Here is a 26,887-nt window from a genome sequence, read left to right as displayed (position 1 = left end):
TATCAAACCCTTAACGAAGTAATGTCTGAGTCAGTTTGCCTTGCAGCGCATGGTGGTGAATCAGTAGCCCCATAAACTTTATTTTGCCAAAAAAAAATTGTGAGGTTTAGCTAATTAGTGTGTTTGGAACAATTTCAATGTATAATATGCGTCATCTCATAAAAAGAAAAGTTTAGTTCTCCATTCCACCGAATATAGGAAACCCTACACTAACTTGTCAAAGAAGAGGGATTACACATGGATATATTCAGAATAAAAATTCATGCACTCAAACTTTGTTGAAGACACCTAAGTCCTATCTCTCTCCGTTAATGTTAGCGCTCTCTAGGCAGTGAAGTGTGGAGCTAACATTTTATAGCCAAAAGATGTCATATTATGTACAAAAATAATTCCAAATATATGATTCGAAGTACAAAATTGACCCGACATCACTTCATTAACCCTTCTAGCAGTGATTATGGAGACATATGACATAAAAATATTAGAAACTTGTTGTCTTCAGCAAAGTTGTTGAGCATTCTATAACGATTAACTTGGAAGACATGAATGCGTTATATATTTAGGACATCGAGATATATTATGTTACATGCAAAAAAAATCTAAAGCGAGGTGTTCTAATTTCACTGTTAATGATAACCTTGAAATATGGTAGACCTTCTACAAAGTTGTTTATAACAATGAAATGCATATCTTTTTTGAAGATATGAGGATAACACCTGGTGGCAAGATTTTTGTCGAGCGGTATGCAATCTGACGACCAGTATTTTGACTGAAATGGCACAATTATATTGACTTTTTTGCAATTTCGGATCCAGCTTTTCAACTTGCTTTGAATATACGATCACTATTTTTAACCGTGAATAAATCGAACAAAGGCTAACAATGTTTCACAGATTTCCCGTTGGGATACTGATTGCACAAAAGTAAAAAAATATCTATCAATAAATCACCTAAGAAGTGAACACGTGTGCAACGTACTTCACGGACCGGCTAACTTATGGGCCCCCAACGGGGGCCTTCGCACCATACCCAATAGATAATCACTTCGTTTCTGAAGAACAACAAAGACATCCCGTATCAAACGCACACACAAAGCTAAACCTCTCGAGAGAAACCCCTTTCCTGACGATTTCCTAGGACAAGAACAATACCGCGGCTAATGATTACAGAACTTATCGCTTATAATCTGGTCGGATTCGAAACGCTTCTCTCGACACACTCACGGAACGAATCGGAAGTGGAGGGTCTCTCTGACGCAACCGCCTCCTACTACAACAAAAACAAGCATGAAATTTCTTCCCGGCGAGCTCAGCTCGAATCGAACAAAAGAGTTGGAACGTTCCGATACCGCGCCGACCAACAGCACCAGAGGTCCCATGCCGGGGAACAGCATTATTCACATTTGGAACCTGGGACATCAGGACCAGGGCTCAGGTCACGACCGGTCGAAAATTTCGTGTTTTGCGGTACGAAAATTTACGATCCTTATATGTTGGGTGAGCCGAGAAAAAAAATATGCGAAAGGGATGCAATAAAAAGAAACTTTTTGCTTTCAATTTGTGACTTTTTTGTCGGCAGAAAAAAAGGTAATAAAAATCATGCTCGTACACAATCAGTTGTTTCCCGTGCGGCAATTACGATTGTAGGGCGTATTGGCTACTTCTTTGGGCCTTTCTCTTGCTGGTGGAAAGGTTGAAGGTTCGAAAAAGTAGTCCTTTTTGAACGGGTATGAATGCAATACGTGGCAATTTAGTTGCATTTTGGAAAGTGCTTCAATGCACGTTATTTTTTGTCCGACTACTTCATGAGCCGATGAATGGAAAATTTGACCACCTACCTGTTGCATTTTGCGTTATGAGTTGGAAGTCACGAATTTTCGTTTTGCTGTTGATGGCGATTCTTAACAATTTAGAGCTATCAGAAGAACAGTCGAATGAGCATGACTTCAAGGATTCGCATTGTTGTTGATCAGGTTTAAACACGAAAGGATAATTCAATACCATCTAGGATTGTAACGCAAGATTCGTGAACGAACGGATTTTCATTCATTTCGTTTGAATCATGTGACATAACGGAATTTACCCACATTCCGGTGAGTAATTCAATACATTTTCCCTCATCCGAAAGAACCCTTTCGTTCGCATCAATTGAGTCTCCCTGTGTGAGATTTTTCTTTCTTTGAGTATTTTATTTCATAAATTCTTATGTGTATAGCTAGTGGAGTGGCAAGGATGTTAATTGGTGGGCGAGTGACTGACAGTAGATAAATGTGGCTCAAATAAATCTTAAGTTTCTGAAATGATAAAAATGAACCCTAATGAAATTTCGAGATTAGGTAGTTTTTAAATGGAGTTTTTAAACGCCTCAAGATTTTTAATATTTTTTAAGGATCATTTATTCTAGAACTCAAGGATCCTTTATCATAGATTCCAAGGATCTTGAAATTAAAGGATTCTTGATCGTGGAACTCAAGGACTTTTGATAATGAAACTCAAGGACTTTTGATCTTGGGACTCAAAGACTGCTGATCCTGGAACTCATGATTTTTTGATCTCGGAACTCAGATCCTTGATCTCGATCCTTAAAGATCTATGATCCTGGAACATAGGAATCCTTGATCTAAAGCTTTCTTGTGTTTTAGAATTCTTGATCCTGAGACGCTTAAATCACTAAGTAGTTAAAGGAAAAACAATGTTTCGGAACCTCTCTTCAAACCCCACCTCCTTACTGAATAGTCGATTTGATTCCACCGAAAGCTTCGTTTTGTAAAATATTGAAAGCTTTTGAAAACAAATTTATCTCTGCAATGTTCTCCGTACAAGCAATTAGATCGAATACTTACATGATCATGGTCCAAGATTGCGACAACACCAATGTTATTTCAAATTTGGCCATCATAATAAAACTTTAATTAGCCTAATGAGTCTAATACGAATAAAGCAAAGTGCCAGTTAAAAAGAGCGCGGGAAACATCCGCGCCAATGTGAAAAGGCGCCAAAATTTAGGCTTGGCCAAGCTTCTTCTAGTGGCGCGCGCTTCTTTCCTTGTTTCTTCCTCCCGTTTTGCCTTCACCAGTTTTCGCTGTGTAAATGTAAATATTAGGAACGGTTATTTCACAAATAAAAATAAAATCAGAGAAAAAATTTCGTATCCTTTTTTCACACGTACCACCCAGAGGCGCGGGTCGATTCTTTTACTTCTTCTGAAACCTACTTGAAAATTTCTAGAAAAAGACCAACTTTTGCTTTTTTTCGGGCCGAAAATCGAACACTTGAAACACGGACCCCGGGAGCGCGCGATTACGGATCGGAGGCAAAAAAGAAGTCAATAAAAAAATCTTCTCAATCAGCTTCGGTTGATCCTTTTTCGGTCTTTCGTAAAACAACACTGTTTTATAGCTGAGAAATCACCACACCATTAGAACGAAATCTATGACTCCTTTTATTATTAAAGAACAAAACGGAATTCCCTAGGATGGTTGTTCTCTGTAATTCTGCCGCTGCGGCCGTGTCATTGTTTTTATTGCAAACCATTTGTTATCGCCCCTAGATCTGGGATTATATCTCCGTTCGGCGTCAAAACTGCATTCCTTAATGACTAGATAGCTGGAATGCATCCGATAGCATCAATCAGAACGATGGAAGACGGAAGGCGATAGGAGGAAAGTTTATTGATGAAAGTGCTGACGAAAGATCAGCCGAAATGGTGCACTGTAATAAAAATAAAAAGCTGTTCATTGTCGAGTGGGTCTGTAATGGCGATTGATGGAAGTAATGTGGATGCGATGTTTAAATTTACATCAATTTTTGAACTAATCGTCCTAGTTAAAGACAGTTTGTTTTTTTGTACAGTGTATCAAATGCAAAGGCATTTTTCATCACAACTAAACGTATTAATCACTGGTTGGTCGTCAGGTACTTTTCACATCTGGTAATCATTGACTAATTTAGCTTGTGCAATTATCGCTGATCCTGTTTCAATATAAAACTAGTAATTATCATCAATTTAGAATACTTTTTCGCTAGATGAGCATGGTACATATTATTATGTGCGTGTCGTAAGGTAAATAGTGAAAATGCAATAAATGTAGCAGTGCTGGGAAAATCATAATCAAAAAAAATTCAAACCGCAATCATGGCTGATAATTATCGCTTATGATTTTTTCGAAAATTCTCACTGCCGATAAAATCATGCCGTGATCACTCTCTTAACTATCAAAAGATCATCTCACAAAAATCACTACCGATTTTTTCTTGCCCTCTATCAGTGGTGATTTTGATCTGTGGTTGAATTTGATAATTGAGAGGGTGATCACGGCATGATTCTATCTGCAGCGAGCAATTCGGAAAAAATCACAAGTGAGCATTATCAGCCATGATTGCGATTTGATTTAATTATTGGATCAATGATCATTATCTATTTTCGAACATTATGGATATGTTAGGGGTGTCAATGAGTTACTTTTCGGGAAAGTGTTTTATATTGAAAGGCTGGTTGAGGGCTGTTGAAAATCAATAGTTTTGAACATTTTCAATGCACAGGGGGGTCCGCCGATTCATCAAAATGGAATTTTTTTCGATTTTTTGGGAAAGTGTTTTATATTGAAAGGCAAGTTGAGGGCTGTTGAAAATCAACAGTTTTGGACATTTTGAATGCACAGGGGGGGGGGGGGTGTCCGCCGATGTGTCAAAATGGATTTTTTTTCAATTTTTCGGGAAAGTGTTTTATATTGAAAGGCAAGTTGAGGGCTTTTGAAAATCAATAGTTTTGAACATTTTCAATGTACAGGGGGGTCCGCCGATGCATCAAAATGGAATTTTTTTCAACTTTTCGGGAAAGTGTTTTATATTGAAAGGCTGGTTGAGGGCTGTTGAAAATCAATAGTTTTGGACATTTCCAATGCACAGGGGAGTCCGCCGATGTGTCAAAATGGATTTTTTTTTCAACTTTTTGGGAAAGTGTTTTATATTGAAAGGCAAGTTGAGGGCTGTTGAAAATCAATAGTTTTGGACATTTTCAATGCACAGGGGGGGGTCCGCCGATGTGTCAAAATGGAATTTTTTTCAACTTTTTGGGAAAGTGTTTTATATTGAAAGGCAAGTTGAGGGCTGTTGAAAATCAATAGTTTTGGACATTTTCAATGCAGAGGGGGGTCCGCCGATGCATCAAAATGGATTTTTTTTTTAACTTTTTGGGAGTGTTTTATATTGAAAGGCAAGTTGAGGGCTGTTAAAAACAATAGTTTTGGACATTTTCAATTAACAGGAGGCTCTGTCGAAGTATCTAATTGGGAAAGTTTGCAACTTTTTGGGAGTGTTTTATAGTGAAGGGCAAGTTGTTGGCAGGTAAAAATCAATTGTTGACATTTTAAATGAGCTTGGGGTCTGTCAATGTATTACAAATATTAAACAGTAGGGGCTTTTGATAAATGTTTAAGCAAAGGAGACAGACCTCGAACAAATTTTCAAAGTAGATTTGTTTTAAAAAAGATGATTTTTTCACTATGTGAAGGACGAGGTTCTATAATTGGCAAAATAGTAAATCCTTTCTGGAGCAAATTTTTTTTTGTCTTAGAGATGCAAAATTAGCAAAAACCAAAAAATCATTTATTTTAAATTTTGCGCTGGAAGACCCCCTTAAGGGAAATTTTTACGAAATAATCCGAAAGGATTACAAGGCTATGTCTAGGGACGATAGAAGAATATTTTAATAGCTTCGATTTATTAAAAAGAAAGAAAAAATATTAGAGGCGTGCGCCCCGCCGCCGCCGATTGTAGATAAAAATTAGAGGCGGCGCACCTCTAAAAATATTTCCCGAACTGACCTGACCATTAAAACGTTTCTGTTGGAAAAGCCTTTACACCCCGTAACACAATGAAAACTACTTTTAGAAAAATACTAAAACAAGGTGGTCTAATTCTTAAGGCTCAATATCATCAATATCAAGTATATCATGTAGAGCTTTTATTATTACGAGCACTACATTCATTTGCACATAAATAACGAGCATAATCCATAACAATAAATCAAGGAGTTAACATGATCTTGTGAAAAAAAAATTTTGGCGTAAAGTAGCCCCCTTGTGGGGGTGACTTTACGCCAATTTTAGCTCTTTAGATTTCACGTTCAATCTTGATTTTCCAAAAGTTCTTTTCAATGACTTTGGAGGTACTTGTGCCATATGTAAAACATCGAACAGTTTCAAATTTGAAGTTGCGTGATCGTAGTTCTTGAGTGTAATGTACGAAACGTTCTATTTTTTGCGTAAAGTAATCACCGATGACGGTATTTCAAAACCCACTCGTCAAACTCGTTCCAAAAACAAAGATAATTACAAAAATATTGATATCCGTCATTATGCCGACGAACTAGTTATGAAAAAAAAAGTTCAAGACACGTATTTTTGGAGTCAATACGTTTTTACGTACAACGTATCCAACACTTAAATTTATTTAGCGCAGCTCTGTCTACAAATCAATATAATCCTAACAATAGCAAAACAAACTTTAATCTCGTTTTTACTCTTAATTTACTATAATAAACACTTAATTTACTATTATAAACCGAAGCTGTTAATGTATTCTTCTATAGTCCCTAAACAAAGGCTTGAAAATGTCCAAAACTATTGATTTTCAATTACCAACAACTTGTCCTTCAATATAAAACACATTCCCGAAAAGCTGAAATCGTTAGCATTTGGATTATTTTGCATCCCTACATGTGTGCTGGATCGCTCTCATTCCCAAAATCATTTGGGCAAATCATCATCATAAGGAGTTTCTTACAATAATCATGTACAATACCATCAACCCTGATTTTGCATCTTTTCTATCGTACCTGATTTTCTCAACTTAAGAATCCTGATCAAAAAAAAATCATAATCAGGCCGTGATCACAGGCGGTGATTTTGTTGCAATGATTTTTTGCTAGCACATTATCGCTTCAGAGAAAATCACTAGCGATTTTTTATGGTTGTGATCATAGCACTGCATGATCAGCAGTGATAATTATCACTGATGATTTTTGATTTTCGGTGATTTTCCCAGCACTGAAATGTAGAGAGCTTATTTTAATTGATTACAATATAGTTTGTTTTAATGGAATGGCAATTCCAGCCTGGACCGGGGAAGTACTAAAGAGTACCATGGCAATTTGTCCGAAAGGGTCATTTGGCCGAAAAGGTCATTTGGCCGAAAGGGTCATTTGGTCGAAAGTCATTTGGTCGAAGATTGTTTGGCCGAAAGGGTCGTTTGGCCGAAAGGGCCTTTTTGTTGAAAGAGTCATTTGGTCGAAAAGGCCATTTGATCGAAAGGGTAATTTGGTCGAAGGTGTCATTTGGCCTTTCGGCCGTTTGACCGAAAGGATCTTTTGGCCGAAAGGGTCATTTGGCCGAATGAGTCAATTGGCCGAACTGGTCATTTTGACCGAAAAAGAGACATTTATTCGAAAGGGTTATTTGGTCGAAAAAGTATTCATTGTATAATAAAAACAAATCACGCTCGTAACTAATAAACCTATTTAGCCTAATATTTGTATTTATCTGTTTCGGTTATTCAGTCAAATAGAATGGACTTGGACCAAAACCAGTCAGTCCAATGGCCTTCTGTCCAACAGCATTCGGACAAATCGCACTCCGCCAATCGGCTCGTCTGGTCAATTGACATTCGGCCATGTGGTAACTTGCCAAATAACGTTCGGGTAAACAGCATTCGGCCAAATGACCGAAAACTATATAATTAATTCGAATCAATGTATCTCCAATTCAAGAGTTATAATCATAGAATAAACGAAAGATGTTCAGAAAAGTGTTACTGAGCTACATGAGACATTAATTCGCTTCTTGACCAATAATTAAGTTCGTAATACAACAGAAACATTGATAGCCATGGTTCCAACCAATTCGACTGCATTGTCATATATTCTTTTGGCGTGAGCTAATTTTATAGAAACACTAAACGCTTTAGGAATGCGAAGCTAGTAATTCATAATTTCAAGAGCTTGGTCATGATTTTCGTAAATGCTTTCCTACGAAATTGTTATGAACAGAATTTTTTCCGCATGTTGTAACGAATTGAAGTATTGACTATCCTCATTCTCACCATTAAATTTCAAGATGCGATGCAAATCTAACTTTGTTAGTTAATGATCGGTTCCGTAGTATGCCTATACTAGTATGCTAGGCCTATATACCCCATTTCAGCCCCTCTAAACATTGAACTAATTTGAACTCAATATACTTGCTGAAAATGTTTTTAGACTGTATAACTTCTTAATAGTGAATAACATAGATTGATATTAATTTAGGCGCAATGCATTGATTGTAGATCGAATAATTTTTATAAACAACGGATTAGTGTGGCTCACTGACTAATGTGATATATCCGGGACCATCGACCATTACTATGAAGACATATTACTTCAGTTACTATCCTATGGTTTGTCAAAGATCTTAGTTCCATATTTAGACTATATTTCCTGTTGTATTTGTCATTGTGAACTCCCCAGTACTCCTAATTTCCTAATGATAATGATTAGACCAAACCAAACAACCTATTATTCGAAAGATCGAAATTTTTACTGCAAAATAAGTTTATGGCTAGGCCCTCAATATTTTCTTTTTATAGGTCCAATATCAACTAAGATATATTGTAAAAAGAGCTTCCAAAATGGATAAAATCTAGAGAAAATTTTCAATAGGACGTAAGTAATAATGAGAGATTCTCTTTGGAGTCTTTCTCTTCTGTTCATTACTCGGCCATTTCAACATTTACTACTCTACTCTTTGCATAATATTCTAGTAAAAACCGTCGGCTTTCGATATGTACTGGAAAATTAGTGCGAAATGTTGTAATGACGTCGTAATAAACGAAAGAGAAAATAAACAAAGAGATGTTACTTACGTCCTATTGAAAATTTTCTCTAGAAATATTTACCTTAATAAAATAAAACACCCATGAATTAAATAAATAAATCGTAAAAAAGCTGAAGTGAGAGAGTGACAAAATAAAACAAAAAATGATCACAAAATGATTCGAACTTCCAGGAATCATTTTCCACTGAGCCAGGACCCATGTTAGCAATTTAAAGCACCCTGTTATTGTGATTGAACGCATACTAAAACGCTACTATGGCTTAAAAGGCAAAACTTTTTTTCAACAATTTGTTGAAATTGGATGGTAGTTTGCATACTGCGAACGAGAAAATGTTTATTTCGCACAAATATTGATCTTCGCATCGCTTCTCATCGAACTCGAACGAGTTTTGTTTGAAGTAGGAGGAAATTTCACACGTACCATTTGTAGGTGTAGCTCATTGGCTTTGTTCTTGGCCGATATCCGTTCGATTCCTCGAAATAATCTAGCTATTAGAGCAACTTCACCTATTTTAATATTTTCAAAGGTACCGGCCTAAGACAATTATTTGAAGCGTAGGTTCTCATTCATACCAGTGACATCAAAATATTCTTTTTAAAATATTTTTTAAAGTTTTCAACATTTTTTGAATATGGTAATGCTACCAGAAGAAAAAAAATCGCTTTAACACATTGGACACGGCCTCTCAACATAAAAATGCAGAAGTCATCAGCAGTCAACCGCCGAAGATACCTGTCATGCAGTGCTCACCAGTATCACGCTGATTTATTTGTCTTTCACTTCAGAATCTTTCTCCCAGACCCAACACAACTATCTAGCTAGGGAGACGCTTAGGAATGCCCATAAAACGCCAGCCAGGGAAGAAAGCAAACAAAAGATTCGATGCTTATCCTTTCTTTGGAGACTTTCAACATTCAAAGAACACCGACCGAAACAGATCGTAAAAAGAGCCTGTATTCTTCGGTGCTTTCTACCGTTTTATTCCTTCAAAACTGAAGAAAACATCTTCCCAGAAGGTGATCATGACGGTCAAGCTACTACTGAGAGGACTATTTACCAGACATAAAGTGGTCTTCTCGTACAAAATAAAACAATTCGTGGTCTTATAAAGGTGAATCTCTGCGTGAGAAAGACGAGCCGAACCGAAGACACTCGGTTGGAGGTCTTCGCTGATCATGGATTCAGTGTCGCGCCTGATAGGAATCATGAAGAATTCGTCGCATTAAAACGTGATATATCCGAGTGAGCCCACGAGATTCGAAGTGTGCGCTCCGTGCCAACGAGAATACTGACTGACTGACTGATTTGTTAATGAAGATAACAAATCAAATCCTGCCAGCAGAGCAGCAACTTCTGTCGACCGCCACAAAAACAGGATTAGGAATGTTTTTCATTCTCCCGCTTCTCGGCAATCTCGTTATTTTTTCTCGTGTGGTACGAAGCGCAAGAAAAATAAATAACTCAGCTGATTGATTCGAGAATGTTTTTATTTTGACTTTACAAAGGCGAAGCCTTTGCAAGTTGAAAAATTCAACTTCATTAATCATAAGAGCCGCTGTTTGTGCGTCAAAAATTCAGAAAATCAAGTCCTCTTAGTAACGAAAAAAATAAGGAAAGAAGCCTGAATCTCATGAGGGATTATGGCCATCCAGATATGATTGAAGGTTCATCACTTGAAATCGGTTATGGTATAACACAAATTCTCTGGTTCAAAGTCAGTCTTCATAACTTGTACGAGACTGCGAAATTCCTGCTTTCTGTCTCTCTGCAAAGCGATAACACGCCGGACGCCTTCCGGTAGGTCCCGCCGCCGCCTCAAAGTCAACCCAACGCGATTGTGTGACAAATTCATTCATAAAAATCTTGAAACGCAAATGCGAAAACGAATCAACCGTTTGAACAGCCGCCTCCACGGTGCTGTGTTTGCCTATACCGTTGCGATAAGCCTCTGCCCGGAGTGGAAGAAGGGCAGGATACGGACAGACGACCTTTCCTGTCGCTGCTGCTGCTGCTGCTGGGCGACTGCCGAAGGGACACAACGTTGTGCTGTACGATTTTTCGAATGTTTGACCGATGCAGACGTAATCTAATCAGCTGTTCGCTAGGGAGTCAGCTAGAGAAAGGGAACGAGATAGAGCGATTGAGAGTGAGACAGGGAATGTGTGCGTGTGTGTTCATTGTGTTGGGTAAATATTTAAAACTAAGGAGACTCGCGGAGACGACAAAAAACAGCTGAATTTTGTGATAAGACAGCTTTATGAAGGATTGCGGACTCTTTAAAAAAATGCGAGAAATGGTCGTTGGATTAAGAAGTTTTACGATAAGGCTCACAGAACATGACATGGGCAGAACAAGAACGGATTTGGCAGGAGCACATCAGCTGGACGTAAAAAGTGATATACCAGAACAGTTATGAGACCTACACGTAGGAGTTTCCCTTAAAATGAATAAACTCTCAATGGCTTCTGTGTAGCCATGAGAGTCGTTGAAAATATCACCGAATGTTCCCACCATCAGCGACGGCTTAATTAAGCCAACACATTTTTCAATTGAGATAAAATCCTACGCGCATTCCTTTGACAAGAATAACGTAACAAGTAGAGAGACTGTTTTTTATTAAGTTTAATAAACCCAGTAACTAGTCAATGATGATGGTACCAGTGAGTCACTGTAACGTCGGAAAGGATGTCCTCTCGCTTGCGTGGAATGCATTTTCCAGCACTTTCTCCCACGGTTCATCATCATCGCAGCCACAAGTGTCTTTCACATCCACCATCAGATTTTTTTTCTATTTCTTGCAGTGGTTCATCGAACGGTGTTAATCAGTATTCAACGTACGCCCTTACAACTATGTCTCTCTATACTAGCTACAAGTTGGAACAAGTGTAAAGAAGTTTGTTTTTTTTTGTGTTCAGTTCTTTACAAACAGTTTCCTGCTGTTGGTTTCCTTAATTATCGTAAGCATCCTTTCGCCGCCTTCGGAGTGCGCGCGGCTCAGGATGGCTGCTCACTTTAATTGATTTACAGTCTGGAAATGGTTGGTCACGAGGAGTGGTATTGTCTTACCGTGGGATGCAGTAACGTTGCTTGAAATGAGGAGAGAATTTGAACCGAAGGGTTGGAAAGTTACGGAATTTTGAAATCAATTTCAATCGTCAACCTAAGTATTGGTAACTGCCACAATAATTTGATCTTAGTAGTAGTACAAAACACATCTTAATCCCCATTATCAGAACTAATTACCATTGTTGGTCAGTACAGGTATAAGTCGACAGTACTAGAATCTTTTTTGTTTGACATCATCAACATTTTTTTTCGTTTAAGGATAGTCCCAAGGGCTTACTGTATGAAAGTTCTACTTTTGTTTCTCCATATATTCCAATTTTGTCGTTACATCAGGGTTTTCCATTATCGAAATATATGGCGCAGCTCACGTAACGGGTGCTCAATAAAAATGAGAATGATTTCAATACCTTTCTGTAATTAAAGTAAAGAGCGTATTTTTTTTCTCCTAGAGAATTGCTCTCTGCACTCCCTAGAAATGGACGGAATGTTTCTTTTCGCTCGGGTGCTGTCAGTTCAATTGAAGATAGCGCCAAAGCAGAAGGACTCCGCGAGCGTGTTGTATGGTTTTACGAAACGCATGGTCTTCGTGGAAAAAAGTTTACGGTAGACCACTTTCGAGACGAAAACGTACCCGTGAGTACAGTTCACCAGATCCTGGCCGGTAGCTGCCGTCCGGCGAACATAATGACGAACAAGAAGAAGAAGGAAGCGTCGAAAAAACTGTTCGACAACAAGGACGTAACGAGTTTGCGTGACAATGGCCGAAAATATCACTGCTCTCACACCTCGATTCACCGAACCCTCAAGATGGAGGACATCATCAATCGGAAGAGCAGATAGCAATGAAATCGCAGTACCCGTGGATGACGAAGAACTACCACGGGACGTCGTTCGTGCTGGATGACGAAAGTTACTTTCCGCTCTCGAAGACCCACATTCCAGCAAATGACAGTTACTATTCCAGCGACAAGTCAGCTAGATCCCCCAAAGTAAAATGTAAGTTTAAGCATAAATTTGAAAAAAGTATGCTGTACATTGCCATATGGGACAGAGGGATTTCTAAGCCGTGGTTCAAAACGAGCGGTCTTGCCATCAATCAACAAGTGTACCAGGAGGAGCGTCTTGAAAAAATTCTCCTGCCGTTCTTACAGGAGCATCATACGGATTGGAAGTACGTGTTCTGGCCGTACAAGGCGTCTTCCCATTACGCCAAGAAGACGCTGAAGTATCTTGAGCAGAAAAAAGATACCGTACGAAAGAAAGGAACCCAACTTGCGCCAGTGCCGTCCCATGGGGGAATTTTTCGGCCCTCAGTGCCCTAGTGTACAAAATAATTGGCGGATCAAGGATACGAATCAGTTGACCACCAGGAACTGTACCCGGAAGATGGACGCCAGTGCCGTCCAGCGCTCTTGTGAGAGCATCACGGCTAAGTTTCGTCGTACGGCTGACCAGGGCCCCTTCTCCAATATTCATTGACGTTTTTTTGAAGAATAAACATGATTTTAATAAAAATACTAAATTTGTTGACATTTTTTTTTAACTACATGATAGAAAACATTCTCATTTTTTATTGAACACCCGTTGTTGAACGTGCTTCTAGAAATCCATCATCAAGGGAGTTAATCAAATATCAGGAGAATGCTTCAAGCTTAATGGACGTCCTGTAAATGTCAGGGATTTTCGAAGTTTCAGAGATATCCAAAGAACTTCAGAAAGCTTTTACGAGACTCAGGTAACTCTTACCATTTTCAAGAAGTCCAAGAAATTCAGGAAGATATTTTAATTACAGAATTAAGGATACTTTATTTTCACGATCAAGGATCCGAGTTCCAAGATTATAGATTCCGAAAAACCAGGATTAAGGATCATTGGGTTCCAGGATTAAGGATCGTTCAGTTCCAGGATCAACGTGCCGTGAGGATTGCAGAATGTTATAAAAAGGACATACCGGGCCAACGTTCACAGATCCACGGCACGTTTTTTCACATTCTATACAAATTTGGGTGTTTTCACTCAACTCGCTATTTTTCAATCAAAGCATGGAATAAGGTGAATTGATCTCCAATCTCTCTTATTTACTGTCGAAACCATTCGATTCGTTTTAAACAAAGTATTTTACATAATCAATTTCTCCCCACACTCACGCATACGCTCCAAAAGCAGAATCTCCGCACGCACATTCCTTGGATCATTATAAACGAAACACAAATCATACGTCATTGTTCTTCATTCTAATGCCGACAGCTAACAGCAGTTCAGCCTCCGTCGCACTTGAAACTTTTCCCTTTTGATGAGCTGAAAGCTGGGGAGGTTGGAGCCAGCATCCTGAAGCTGCCTCCTGCTGGCTCTTGAGTTCGTCGAGGCTTGGCAGGTTTGCCGCATTACCGCGCCTTCGTCGTCGCCGCTGCCACATGATGGACTCTCCACCAATCAATCGCAACCGGTTCCCCATCGTCGGACTTGGCGGCGCACAAGAGGTTACTCGAGTTTAAGTTGCGTTCTAAGTCACTCTCTTCTGTTTGATACCTTTCAGCTGGATAATTTCTTAGATAAACAATTGACCCGTTGTGGTGCGTTCGGCTGTTCGGTAAAGTTCTGTATTTTATATTCAAACGAGTGCCACTTGTGCAACATGGTTTCTACTCCGCATCGCTGCTTTCCATATCATATGAGACTGTTTATTTTGGGAAAGAGTGAAGTGGAAAATAAACATAAGTAGCTATGCAGTTGGGCACTTGTCCTACAGTTCTCAGTATAGGTTCACGACGAACGGGGACAATGACGGCCTGCAGCTATCACCCGATACAGAATATTTAGCTAAAATGAGCATCGCTTAGCGAAAGGTCAAACGCATTCACACTACCTTGCTAATTCTAGGTGAGAAGTGTGGATTAAAATTTGACAGTCGGCGGCAAAGGTGCGAGAAACGATCTAGCTCCTTCACTTTCCAATACTAGCCAGCAACCAGCACTTTTTTGCGATCTCACACGCACTTCAACTTGATTCGGGCCATTGCTCGCTAGAAAAGTAAGAAAAAACCCATCGTCTCACCTAGCTTTCAACTGTAAAAATGATCTAAAACTCGATACTTATTATTTTTCTTTTTGATTTTGCACTATGTACCATGAAGCTCCGCGAGAAGGTTTGAAAGAGATGCTCGTGACCCTTTTCGGCTGTTTCTTTTCCTTTTCGGAATTGAAGCTTTTGTCTACGGTTTCGACCAGCTCCCCCGCGAATGCGCATCGGTTTGCCGCAGTTTTGTGTGTGCCTCACACCTTTTATGAAGCCGAACCGAGGACGAAAAGAAACATATTCCACAATAGCACTCCAAATTGAAGAGATATTTTAAAGCGTTTTTTCTCACTTCTCTTAGGTCGTACGGAATTTGGGCGTGGAGTCTTGCGGAAAAATGCGTAGCCGCTGGGTCTCGATTCTGTGCTCAAACGTAATCTTAGGGCATCTAAATGAAAAGATTTATTTTTTAATTACTTTTCCGTATGGCGATGAAAAAAACTTTTGCATGTCTTCAAAAAAGTGCGAACATTTTTATGCGATCAAGCTCGGTACCAGTTTTTTATGACCTCCCTGGCAGTCAGCAGAACCTGCTGCCTGGGGATTCAGATAACAAGTTACCTTTCCACCTTTCCGTCTTTTCCGTTCTCGAAAATCACGAAATGACTTCAAGTGCGTGTGAATGGCCTCTTGTCCGGCTCGACAGGACAGCTGAACGTGACCAGCATTGGCAATAATAGTTACACACATAGACAACACACATAGTTTCCGAATCTCAACTCTGACGGTGTGCGGGATTAGATCAGCCACCTTCGAGATAGGATCTTAGCAGCCATTGAGCTGTTGACTTAGGCTGGCGTTGGGAGCACTTTTTTATATCTGAGTCTTCTCCCCCCGAGGAGCTCAACGTTTGGAAAGGAAGATGCTCAACGCAATTATTTCGGATGATCACGGCAGAAGTTAAACCGGCTAACCGACCGGGACAGGATGATCAGGTCTCTTCAGCCGTTTAGGAATTTATTTAAATTTGGCTATGTACTACTATTGAATGAGGAAATGGCTGGCGCACCAAATTTGCTGATGGAATTCCATCCGATGAGGGTAAATTGGTTTTCCATCTCGGTAAGCTACGCACACAGGAAATGATGTTCTTTAGTTGTAGTCGATTTGCTTCTTTGACCTACGCGTACTGTTAGACTAGTCGGTTCGAAGATCAATCTAAATCGGGTTGCTCATTCAATACCTCATATCGATTAGACCATCTCTTTTTCTGTTTCTTTGTTAAACACTGGGTAGAGTAACCCAAAGTACATGGTGCTTTGTTCGTAAAAAAATACTAAAAGTGAACTCTTCTCGTTGGTGAATCTGCAATTCGAGCAAATGATTTATTCCCAATAATCTTAAAGTTAATATAATCGATTACTGGTGGGATTGGATTGAGATAGTATTGCAGTTTACTTAGGTACAGTAAACAATTAAAGTTATCATTCACGAACAAAATAAAAAAAAACAATTAACTAAGGATGCTTCCTTTTAAATCGTCCGGAGCCGTTGACCGTCGCAGAATTCCTGTAAAAAATAACCAACATGTATGCTCGAATAATTCAGTTCTGCTATTGATAGATTTCTCAATTCGAAGATTGTCGTATCCGAAACAAGTCACTATGAAAGGGCCAAATTGCTATCAAGATCTGATCATTTTTATTTATCCATGAAGCAATGTACCTTGTTCGGCCATACTATGGATATCGAAAATTCATTTCATTTATCAAAAAGTAACGGTTTTCACTCGAAAAAGCCCATCGTCCCACTTTCAAAAGCAACAAACCAGTTCACTGCCGAAACCCGTTCTCTGATAATGTTCCCTTCAACATTTCACAATTTAACCGCTCCAAAAAGGACCCGTACAAGAATTTTGCCTCTCAACCACTTTTCGGCAATTTTTATTTACGTTTCGAACAATTTTCCACGATTAACCGCTTTTGTATAGTTTGGTTCCACAAGTTGGATGCTGTCCAGTCCGTCTGAACCAGTCTCTATCGTTGCGGGGCGGAACCGGTTTTCTCTCGGGAACCTTACATCTCTGATATGGAACAACCGCGTAAAACGTAGGCCGAAAGGTCATCGGAGAATCAAAACTTGGCAGAACCGAACCAGCCCTTTCTTATCGCCGGTATTTCTTTCGTTTCCCGAAAGCAGATTTCATCTCAAGTATTTGTTTTCCCCTGGCCAGAGAAGATAGGGGTTATCGTTGCTGCGAGATCTTCGTCGGTCGCTGGCTAACCAATCCACGGAACAGGGAGGGATCGCGAAACGGGACACTCTGTTGACGGAGATAAATCTAATGAATATTCAAAACAAGGATTACATGGTTCATCATTAGGATGGGACGGTTCCTGGCGCGATGATTTACGGGGAAACGGGCGCGTCAACATGGCATCCGGGTCCCGGGCAAACCGAAAGATTAGTCCCTCTAATCACGTTCATTAATTTCTACCATCTTGGTAGCCGGGCAAACACACGGGATGTTTTTAGTTCGGGTTTGAGCCCTCTACAGTTGCAGTGATGGAAAATTTTATTCACTTTTTGTCCGGTAGGTAACGGAAGGGTCCTCGTTCTCATCTCTCGATGTGAACTAGTTTCTGGATGGTTTTTTGCTACTGCTCGGACCGAGCTTTGGGTTGGGAATCAAGATGATGGAAATGAAGTGTGACGAGAGGAAGAAAAATTTCGATCCGGCAAGAGCGAACCAAAAAAAAAACTAGGACTTGAGATGGGTTCTAATCAAGAAATCAATTTGGTTTTAGCCTGTTATTGTTGTATTTCTTAAGAGAAAGCTAAAATGGATTCTTTGTTTCGGACCCTTTTCTAGGAGAGGTTGACCACCCCTCTTCTAGTCGCTGGTAAGAAAAATGAGTACAAATTGGGATATGTTTTCTCAGGGGGCTTTGCAATTGGACAAATGGGACGTTGTTATTGTAGTGCCTTTGCATTGACGACCTAGTGTAATTAAAACAATTATGCCCTATATTATCTCATTAAGGGTTTGATTTTTGTTACCAAGTTCACGGGAAGAAAAACCTCCAACGCGGCATTGAATATGAAGAAATCATGCTCCATCGTTCATTTCTCTTTGCCAAGGCCTAACTCCCGGTCGAACCACACGCGTTACCTATGGAAATCAGGTGATAAGATGTGAATGTTGCAATAAGCCTTACTACTACGATCAGCAATGATTAGAGGAATCCCCACAAATGGACGTACTGTATCATAGTAAACTTTATCACAAACAGTAGAACTGTTATTTCAAAAGGAAATCAATACTTGTTAAACGTCACCAAAGATAATACCAATAGCAATTCATCGTTTTAACCCGTTGAATAATTTTTTAGCCTTATAAATCGGATCAGGTATTCAAGATATTAGTGGCGCCTGTCTAGGTTTACTCTGCTTGACCCAACATTGTCAAGGACAAATACAAAACCATCAAAACTTCCAGGAAACCCGACCGTTTTTTTTCTTTTTAACTGACCCATAAACCACCAACTGACTGCGTGACCTAGATCTGAAAACTTGAAAAAAATCTCCACAGGAAACACCACGACTCGAGACCATCTCTACCGCCCACGATGAGCACTCGCACAGAAACTCCTTCATTAGCGCCATTAATCCTAGCGGAAACCCCGTAGTTAGGTGCGTGTAATTGGAACATTTTCTCCATCCCGAAAATCCTGCGGGCAACATATGTGCAATCCAGACCAGGTTTCTATTCAAATATTTAGAAAAATTAACCAAATTAATAATCTCCTTCGGCTAATCTTCGTCGTCATCGTTGCTTTGAGGTTAGTAGCAGGATCCGACATGTATGGATTTTTTCAATCGTATAGACGAAAACACTCGAAAACGGCGGAACTAAACGGCCTCCGCACTTCCCATGCACCAGGTTCGACAGAAGCACCCGTGTGAATTATGTGTGTTACTCACTCGGGGTCTGGGGCGGTTGAATTGTTTAGATATAATTTACAAGTCATATGGCTCCCTCCTTCCTGTGGGCGATTTTTTCCTCTTTTGCCAGTCTCAACTATTGCGAGGAAGAAGACTCGAAAAGGATCTCCGCTGCGAACCGAAACGCGGAGGGGGTCTTCTACACTCATTTGTATTGTTGTCCAGTTTTCATCAGCAAGCAGGTCTGTCTTTTCTCCTACGTTTATTATATTTTTTCGGTTACGGTTTTTTTTCAGACCGTACAAAGAAACCACTCGAGAAAGTCCGTAGTCTGTGTCTGCGCCCGCCGTTCTGATTCTGGTGGCATTCTGTGGAGATTCCCACGCAGATCGAAAAATTGCACTTGACAACCGAGTCCCTATCTCGTGTGGTGTGAGAAAGTCCTTTTTAAGGTCCAAACGGCGGGCTTTTTCATTAGGAAGTGATGCTGCAATTTTGCGTCCAAATGGGTGATATGAGACTGCAATATTATTTATTTTTTGTTGGGTTGATGAGATGGTGCCAGTCTGGGTCGGACTCTTGAGGTGTCGAAATTCAACAACTCGGAATCACGGATCAAGATATGAATCCGTTGGTTTTCTCGCCTCAACCAAAAGCGCACACCTAACTGGATCGGATTCGGGGAGGAAAAATTATGTAATGAGATCCTTTCCTACAATCATGATTCTTTGGTCGGGACGTGAATTGATTTTTTAAGATAGAAAGAAAAATAGAGAAATTCTTTCCCATGTCAGTAACATTGCGTTTGAGAAAATTGAATGATTGTTCTGCATATTTCATTCATTTTTAAGCCGGCGATGCCTCTTGAATGCGAGTCACACGAATATATCCCAAGTCGATTTTTAACCGTAAATATAAATCGGCCTCAAAAAGGAGGAATTTCTTATCCATTTTACGGCTTTGGTTTCAAAAGGTTCATTTTGGTAGTGTCAAAACATGTAGTTTGGTTTAGAATTATGTAGCCACCAGGAGCCTTAAAAAGTTAAGTACATAAGTTGATGATTCCGCGTTTACATTTCGTCTCACCAGTACTACCTGACACCGACTTAGTGTATACTAAATTAAATACGGAAACACAACAGCTGGTCAAGGGTGACAATCCACTAGAATTGAAGAAACCATCAAAATCGAAACATGGCTCGACTTACTAAGCTATAATTTCCCCAAAGAAGAGAATTGGGTAACAAACATTTTAGCGTGTGAATTCACAACTTTGCTACATTAACCCGTACATATTTATAAACCACAACCTTTTTAAACAGTTAAAATTATTAATTTTGGCTAAATTTGTTCACAAAACAAGTAAGGTACACCCCCATACGCGGTTAGGCCGCATGCAAAACTAACTCAGACACTATTTCATAAGTATAATAACTTCTCCTAACAAAGTCCCCTCCCCTATGCTAATTGAATTGACATCCTCAAATATAAAATACAATACAATACAATACAAATGTCCACGCGATTACAAGAACGCGCGCATCTACATATAAACACTCAAGTCTTTCGCGATAAAACACATCCCGTCGAGAAGGCGATAATTCTCGCACAACTAAGCTCACGATCTCGCAATCATATAAACGTTCTGGCAGTGAAGTCAACGTGCTAGCACTTACGAATTTATAAACGTGGTTTCGTGTACCAACATACAAACACCCGCTCTTGCGCGATCATGAAACATACTCGTCCGGGAGCTCCCAATCTAAAATACAGAACTTATATACATTGGACAACACTTCTCAGGGTACCATAGTTGTAGGCTCCTGTGAGATGGGGTAGCTCACTTTCTTCCTTCCTTCAAAAGCCCACGCAAATTTGCAAACACGATTACATAAAAGAACTCATGCTCACAAAGTTATAAAATGGCTAGCATATCCGGCATAACAACGCCCACGCTATCAAACTCGTAAACATGCAATGATGTAATCGCGATCATCTGTGCACGCCTGCGCCGGCGAATCACGCAAAAATATAAGAAAAATTAATTACATATTTTTTGTTGTTGAAATCAACTGATTAGGAAAACAAGACATGGTTTTACTTTTTCATCGAATGGCCTTCAGTGTACAAATGACGTTATACACTCGAAGCTAGATACATACATAAACTCGAGTCTTGCACGATAGTACAACCATGATAACAAACTCATAGATGAAATTGCGATGATTCACGCAAAACAACTCCCGCGATCTAGCAAACATAAAAACAACCATGTAATAAACAGACCGTTTTAGTACCTACAATTTATGATCATAAATCGGTTACGCCCGGAAGCCGCTACCCTTGATACTAGCACCTTAGGCTAACATCTGAGCCATACACTCACAAATAAACGTCAGACTGGAATATTCAAGGATTGAAATATGCAAATGAACATTGTTATACAATAGAATTTATATACGCGATACACACTAGTACACACGACCAAACACGTTAACTTTCAATCGCTCGAATCTTTAGCGATCATCCTCGCACACTTAGGCTCGCGATCTCGCGCCTTTATAATTAAGTGAACGATTTAGTACTTGTAAACTCAAATGCGAATCTACAAACGCCCGTGTTAGTGCGATCATGAATCGGTCATGTCCGGAAATCTGTATCGTCGGTCTTAGCAACCTAAGTACAGATCTTCAGTTGGCACAAACCAATAAAAAAGGAAAAATTCTCTGAGATACAGTCACATATACTGAACTCGCTCTCTTCTAACATCTGAACCGTTCACTGAAAATTCAGAGTCGGATTCACAGTCTGCGCGATCATTCATGAACACACTCGAATATGCGAATGGCCACACGGTTTTAAAATCGACTTTATACACGCAACTTACAAACGCCCACACGATCGAACACATTAACATACAAACGCTCGTTTGCTTCGCGATGAGACACAAAGGCGAACATGCAATGGGGATTATTCACGCAAGCTACGCCTAAACATAAAAACTCCCCGATGGTTACGTGAACGCTATAGTACTTATAATCTGATCAACACGGTCTCAAATGCGAACATATAAACGCTCATTCCCACGCGTTGACATTTCCCGTCTCGTCTGCAAATCTGAACCATCCACTCAATATCACAATCGGAATCACGGCCCGCTGCAATTTCAGTGTTTTATAGGGTGACTTTTCCCGTCTCGTCTGCAATTGTAGTGAGTAATTCGCCCGACTGAGAGCAAAGTTCTACAAGCACCAGTTGGATCACTCTCAAAAAATAACCTTCCCTAACAAAGTTGCAGTTCTAGACTAAGTTACAGGCAATAAAATTACATATCTTATTTTCGATATTAGTGATTTTTTTCGATACATACAGTGCCACCTAGCGGTGAAAATGCAAACTAATGGGATTTCTGCATGTAAACTGTTGAAAAATGGCATACAAACTTCAAACACGTTGGCCCGTAGCTAGACTTGTCCGATTTGGATCAAATTTTGAATAGACACTCCTGGTGAGATTAGGAATCGACTCAGGGGTGCACTAATGGCAGTCATTTTTTGTTATTTTACCTCTAACTCCACTCTCGAGGAACTCTTGTATTTTATTTTTAACATTAAGACTAGAAATGTTTGTTCCATATTTTGCCGATTAGTTCACAGTCACCGCCAGACTTTGGCAGTATACAGAACTAAGTAGGTAGGGTAGACGTGCCCTTATTCATCTCATTAGTCACGATGTCACACTATTTTGCTGATAACTCAGCCCTCATTGGTTGGATTGCTCTTAAATAGGCATCAACATCTTTGCTTCGTTCTTAAGAAGCAGATCAGTGAAAAATCTGGCTTGGAAAATGTAAAATACTCGCGTTACAGCGAAGTGAAAAGTCGAGTACAACGCACCTTTATTCATCCTACCATTTGAGCTAATGCGTTGAATAGAGATAGCAGACACTGCTCTAACTAATGTGTTCAAATGGGTGGGATGAATAGAGGTGCTAAGATGAATTAGGGTACAGTGACCCTATCTACTTTATGTCGTACCCAAAAAGTGTATATCTGAGAATTTACCCCACACCCCTCCCCACTAAACCTTTTTTTCCGATCAACCGGGGGTTGCATGGATGTGTTTATGCGTCATTTCTTCTTTATTCAAGGAGACCTCCCAGTTTAATCGCTCTGTTTCAAAATTTAATTGACTACGGTGGTCTTTAAATGCGAGAGCGAATTGGGTTTGTTGCTCTTTATATTATTATTATTAATCAGAACTCTTGATGCGAAAACTGAGGCGAGGCCCAAAACGAATTTCAGTGCAGCAAAACAATGAAAAAATAAAGAACCGGCCAGGTCGTCCTTCGTACGGGTTGTTCAAAGAAAACTGAACATGATCTTGAGGCTACACTGGTTGACGGAGCTAACATCTGATTACAGGAGTATGAAGACTAACCTAACAGGGAGAAAAAAGCTTGTAGTTACTTTTACCTCGAAGTTGTTTGATCGTGTGCCAATGCAAAAGAGCGAAACTCTACAATTAGTTAGCTACAGGAGCGCAACACTTTTCTCATACACAAATATGGTATAATAATTTCTCAGACGAATTCCTTTAACCTTCGGAACGATAAAAGCGAGCAATGAGTTTGGGAGATTTTTGTTGAAGAATCCTTCGGGGAAACAACTTAAGCTCTGTTTGCTGATTGTGCCAGAATGCAAAGTGGCGCAAAATGAACTTGATCGAGATAAAAATCAACCGTTGGGCAAAATGCGGGTTGGAAGTTCTTATTTTATTCTATACAGGCTGCGGAATAAAAAAATAAAATTGTATAATGTCTTAATGCTAGTGTATGTACGTGGACGGATATACATCGTTTTACAGGAGACTTATTATTTGATTACGCAATAAATCGGTTTCCTAGAAATATGCAAAACTACTCATTCTTGTTTAAATAACGAAGGAAAGATACCTCCACGACTTCAACGCCGCTTGTTGTGCAAAGCCAAATTGAATTATTTATATCGCAATTTCGCACAAAACTATCGAAACCACTTTCAGACCTTGTCCTCGAACGGTTGGCAAGGTTGAAATATAAGCCGGTGCGACGAGAATCAAATCAGCAAAATAAAACAACATGGTCCGACATGAAAAAGTGCATTCCAACGTCGAACAACCCAAAATTCCCAAGAAATTCAACAGCCAAACGAAAACTGAATGAAAGAAGATCCCCGCCCGACAGCGATACGAACGAGAAATATAAGGATCACCGCTAAAATACGAAGTGTCGGTTCGGAGATTCAAAACAAAAACCCCTTGAGAAACCGGGCGGTACAGAATGAGAGGTGACGGCACATCGCAACGCATTTTGGTATTAGACTCGATCACCTTTACCGGGCACTCATCTTGATACAGGAGTAGATTAGTATGCCAAATGATTCGGCCAAACTTACCACTGACGGTGATAATGATGATGATGACGATGATGATGATGCAATTCTTGGCTCTGGCAGTGTGTTTGTGAGCAGCCTGTACCAGGGATGTTCCCGCGCGTTCCAAACCCGTCAGACGGCGTCCAGGAATCCGTTGTGCACTGATAAAGTCTCGAACTCGACCGGTTCGCTAAAAGGAAAGCAATCAATGAAAAAAGTTACTGTTTGTATAACCATCGTGCGCTTTGGCATGGCGAACGGAGCCTGGTGAGGCTCGACAAATAAGTTTTTATTTGGCTAAGTTAAACTCTAGATTGATATATGTTACATTGTATTATTGCGACCGGGCGTCATCCCAGGCCGCCATTTGAAGTTATCTGAACAGCTAGCGGCCAAAAATCGCAATCTCATCAGAATCGTCTCGTGACTTGATTCTAGTTCATTGTACGTAAATCAAACCACCCGGGCGATCCCACCAAACGTGTGTTAGACATAAACATTTCAAGTCACGACATCCATCAGGGCTGAGCACGAGGCTCGTTCTGAGCTCGTTCAAAAATAACAGCTTCGCTAATGGTCCTACAACGCCTCCGGCAGTGTTCCTTTCATCTTGGACCCTGAAGATGAATGAGATTAAACTTGATCTAGTAGAAAGACTCGTGGATCGGTGAGTTCGTTACCTCAACCAAAGGAAACACAAAAAAACTGTAAGTCGGATCGGTAAACTCCCCTTTGCCTAGCGGAATCATCAAAGAGAGAATTTAGCAATTGCTCTCTAACTACAGAGGATCAATTTAGTGTCCACAAAATCGCCATTTGCTAAACCAGCTTTATTACCTGCTAAATATCAATTATTGACCAAATAAGTACAGCGAAAACAACTTGACACGATCCTAACTTCAACCCGGGCGAGTAAACCGCAAGGCGGAGATGATAATGGTCGCAGAGGGAACAAAGTCTTTAACGATCCACTTCTTGTGCCTTCTGCCGGATGATCGTGTTTATTCTACATCAACATACACTCGTCTCCAGCTAGGCAACCCGAGGCTATTTTTGCTCTCGAACGAGCCGGCCCCAGCCCCCAGCGCACGATTGTCGTCATTAACGTGTACTGGCTTGGCCTGGCTCGACGGGGAGGAGATGTTTGACGATCGCGCGGTCGGAGGTTCTGGGAATAGTTTGGCAGAATTAATTGCACTATTTGCTGATAGTTATCAAATCAAAGCTAAGCAGACAGAGGGCATTAGTTTTATGTGTTGGTTAATTTAGATTAGTTAATGATTCTGCACTCACTTCGTCCACGAGTTTTACAATGGGTGTTGACGTAAATCCATAATTCTGGGACTTTAGAAGCTAATGCTTCGAGATTTGAGATCAGCTTTCTTACCAAAATGTTTTTTTTTTGGGTACTCGGGATTATATAAATGCAATTTCCAATGTTCCATTATCCTATTTTACTCTATAATGTTCCATTATCCTATTTTTTATAGCAAAACTATCTTAGAAAGAGTTACAAGGAATGAATACTTCCGCACGAACAAAATATGCACTGAAAAAAATGTGTCATTTTCCACAATAACAAAAATATGTATTAAAAATTTAAATTACGAATATGCCCATTTTTTTAATTTTTTATATTTTGTCAATCAAAACCTAAAGAGAACAGCTCACGGATCCATACTGAATCTATAAATAATATTCCAAACCTTATGAAACATGAAAATATCAAGACTGAACAAAGTTACATGAAAGTGAAAATTGTTTGGAATGGCTTCTGAATTTCAAGGTAGATCTTGAATAATACACCCAAAACGAATCGTTGAGAGCGGAAATGCATCTGTTTTTTCGTGATGTGAGGTGTAGAAGACAGATACGAAACCAAATACTAACAAAGTTTCCTTGTGTGTGAGTATGTGTCATCGTTTTTTTTTTTTCGTGAGCTCATCTCGAATTATGCGCGAACAGCTCAATGTTCAAATGTTTTGGGAATGATATTGTGAGCCCAAGAACAGAAAATCTGAGCGCGCCGTTCTGAATGTATACAATGAATTAAGGTCCAGTTCATGAATATGCTATGAATTAAGAATTCATGAAATTCACGATTCCATGAATAATATTTCCTGATTTTATGTACTATTTATATGTACTAATTGAGAGTCGTGACTAATATACTAGAAGCCATGAATAAGTTTACGAATTCATGAATAATATTTTATGATTGCATGAACTATGCTACAAGTACGAAAGTTGTGAGTATTGTAGTAGGGTTCATGAATCAGATTACGAATTCATGAATATTTTATGATTTTGTGAGCTATTTCACAAGAACGAATGGTGAAACGTGATTAATATCGTACGAATCATGAACAAGTTCACGAATTCATGAACAATATTTTATGATTTTTACTATTCCATGAGCACGGATGGTAAATCGCGACTAATATACTAGAAATCATGAATCAGTTCAGTGTATTTATAAATTATATATCGAGTTTCGTGAAATAGTTCACGACAAAATATAAAGACTATTTTGATTTTTTGAACTATTTCACAACCACGAAGTCTAGATCATGA

General features: G+C 39.5%; 2 protein-coding genes across 2 annotated transcripts in view; one reads left to right on the top strand and one right to left on the bottom strand.

The window, feature by feature from the left end:
• LOC131676646 (M-phase inducer phosphatase-like) overlaps positions 1-26,887 on the top strand; it is a 183,961-nt gene that overhangs the window by 99,518 nt on the left and 57,556 nt on the right. The gene's annotated exons all lie outside the window — the stretch shown is intronic.
• The window catches only part of LOC131676648 (lateral signaling target protein 2 homolog), a 30,886-nt gene continuing 7,157 nt past the window's right edge, over positions 3,159-26,887 (bottom strand). Inside the window, exons 2-3 of the mRNA XM_058955863.1 lie at positions 24,335-24,503; positions 3,159-3,710 (exon numbers count right to left, since the gene is read on the bottom strand). Coding sequence (XP_058811846.1) covers positions 3,668-3,710; positions 24,335-24,503 — 212 coding nt within the window. The 3' untranslated portion in view covers positions 3,159-3,667. The remainder of the gene's footprint in view (positions 3,711-24,334; positions 24,504-26,887) is intronic.

The sequence above is a fragment of the Topomyia yanbarensis genome, chromosome 1 (assembly GCF_030247195.1).
Source record: "Topomyia yanbarensis strain Yona2022 chromosome 1, ASM3024719v1, whole genome shotgun sequence".
In the NCBI taxonomy this organism is placed as follows: domain Eukaryota; kingdom Metazoa; phylum Arthropoda; class Insecta; order Diptera; family Culicidae; genus Topomyia; species Topomyia yanbarensis.
This window is presented reverse-complemented; position numbering and strand designations above follow the sequence as displayed.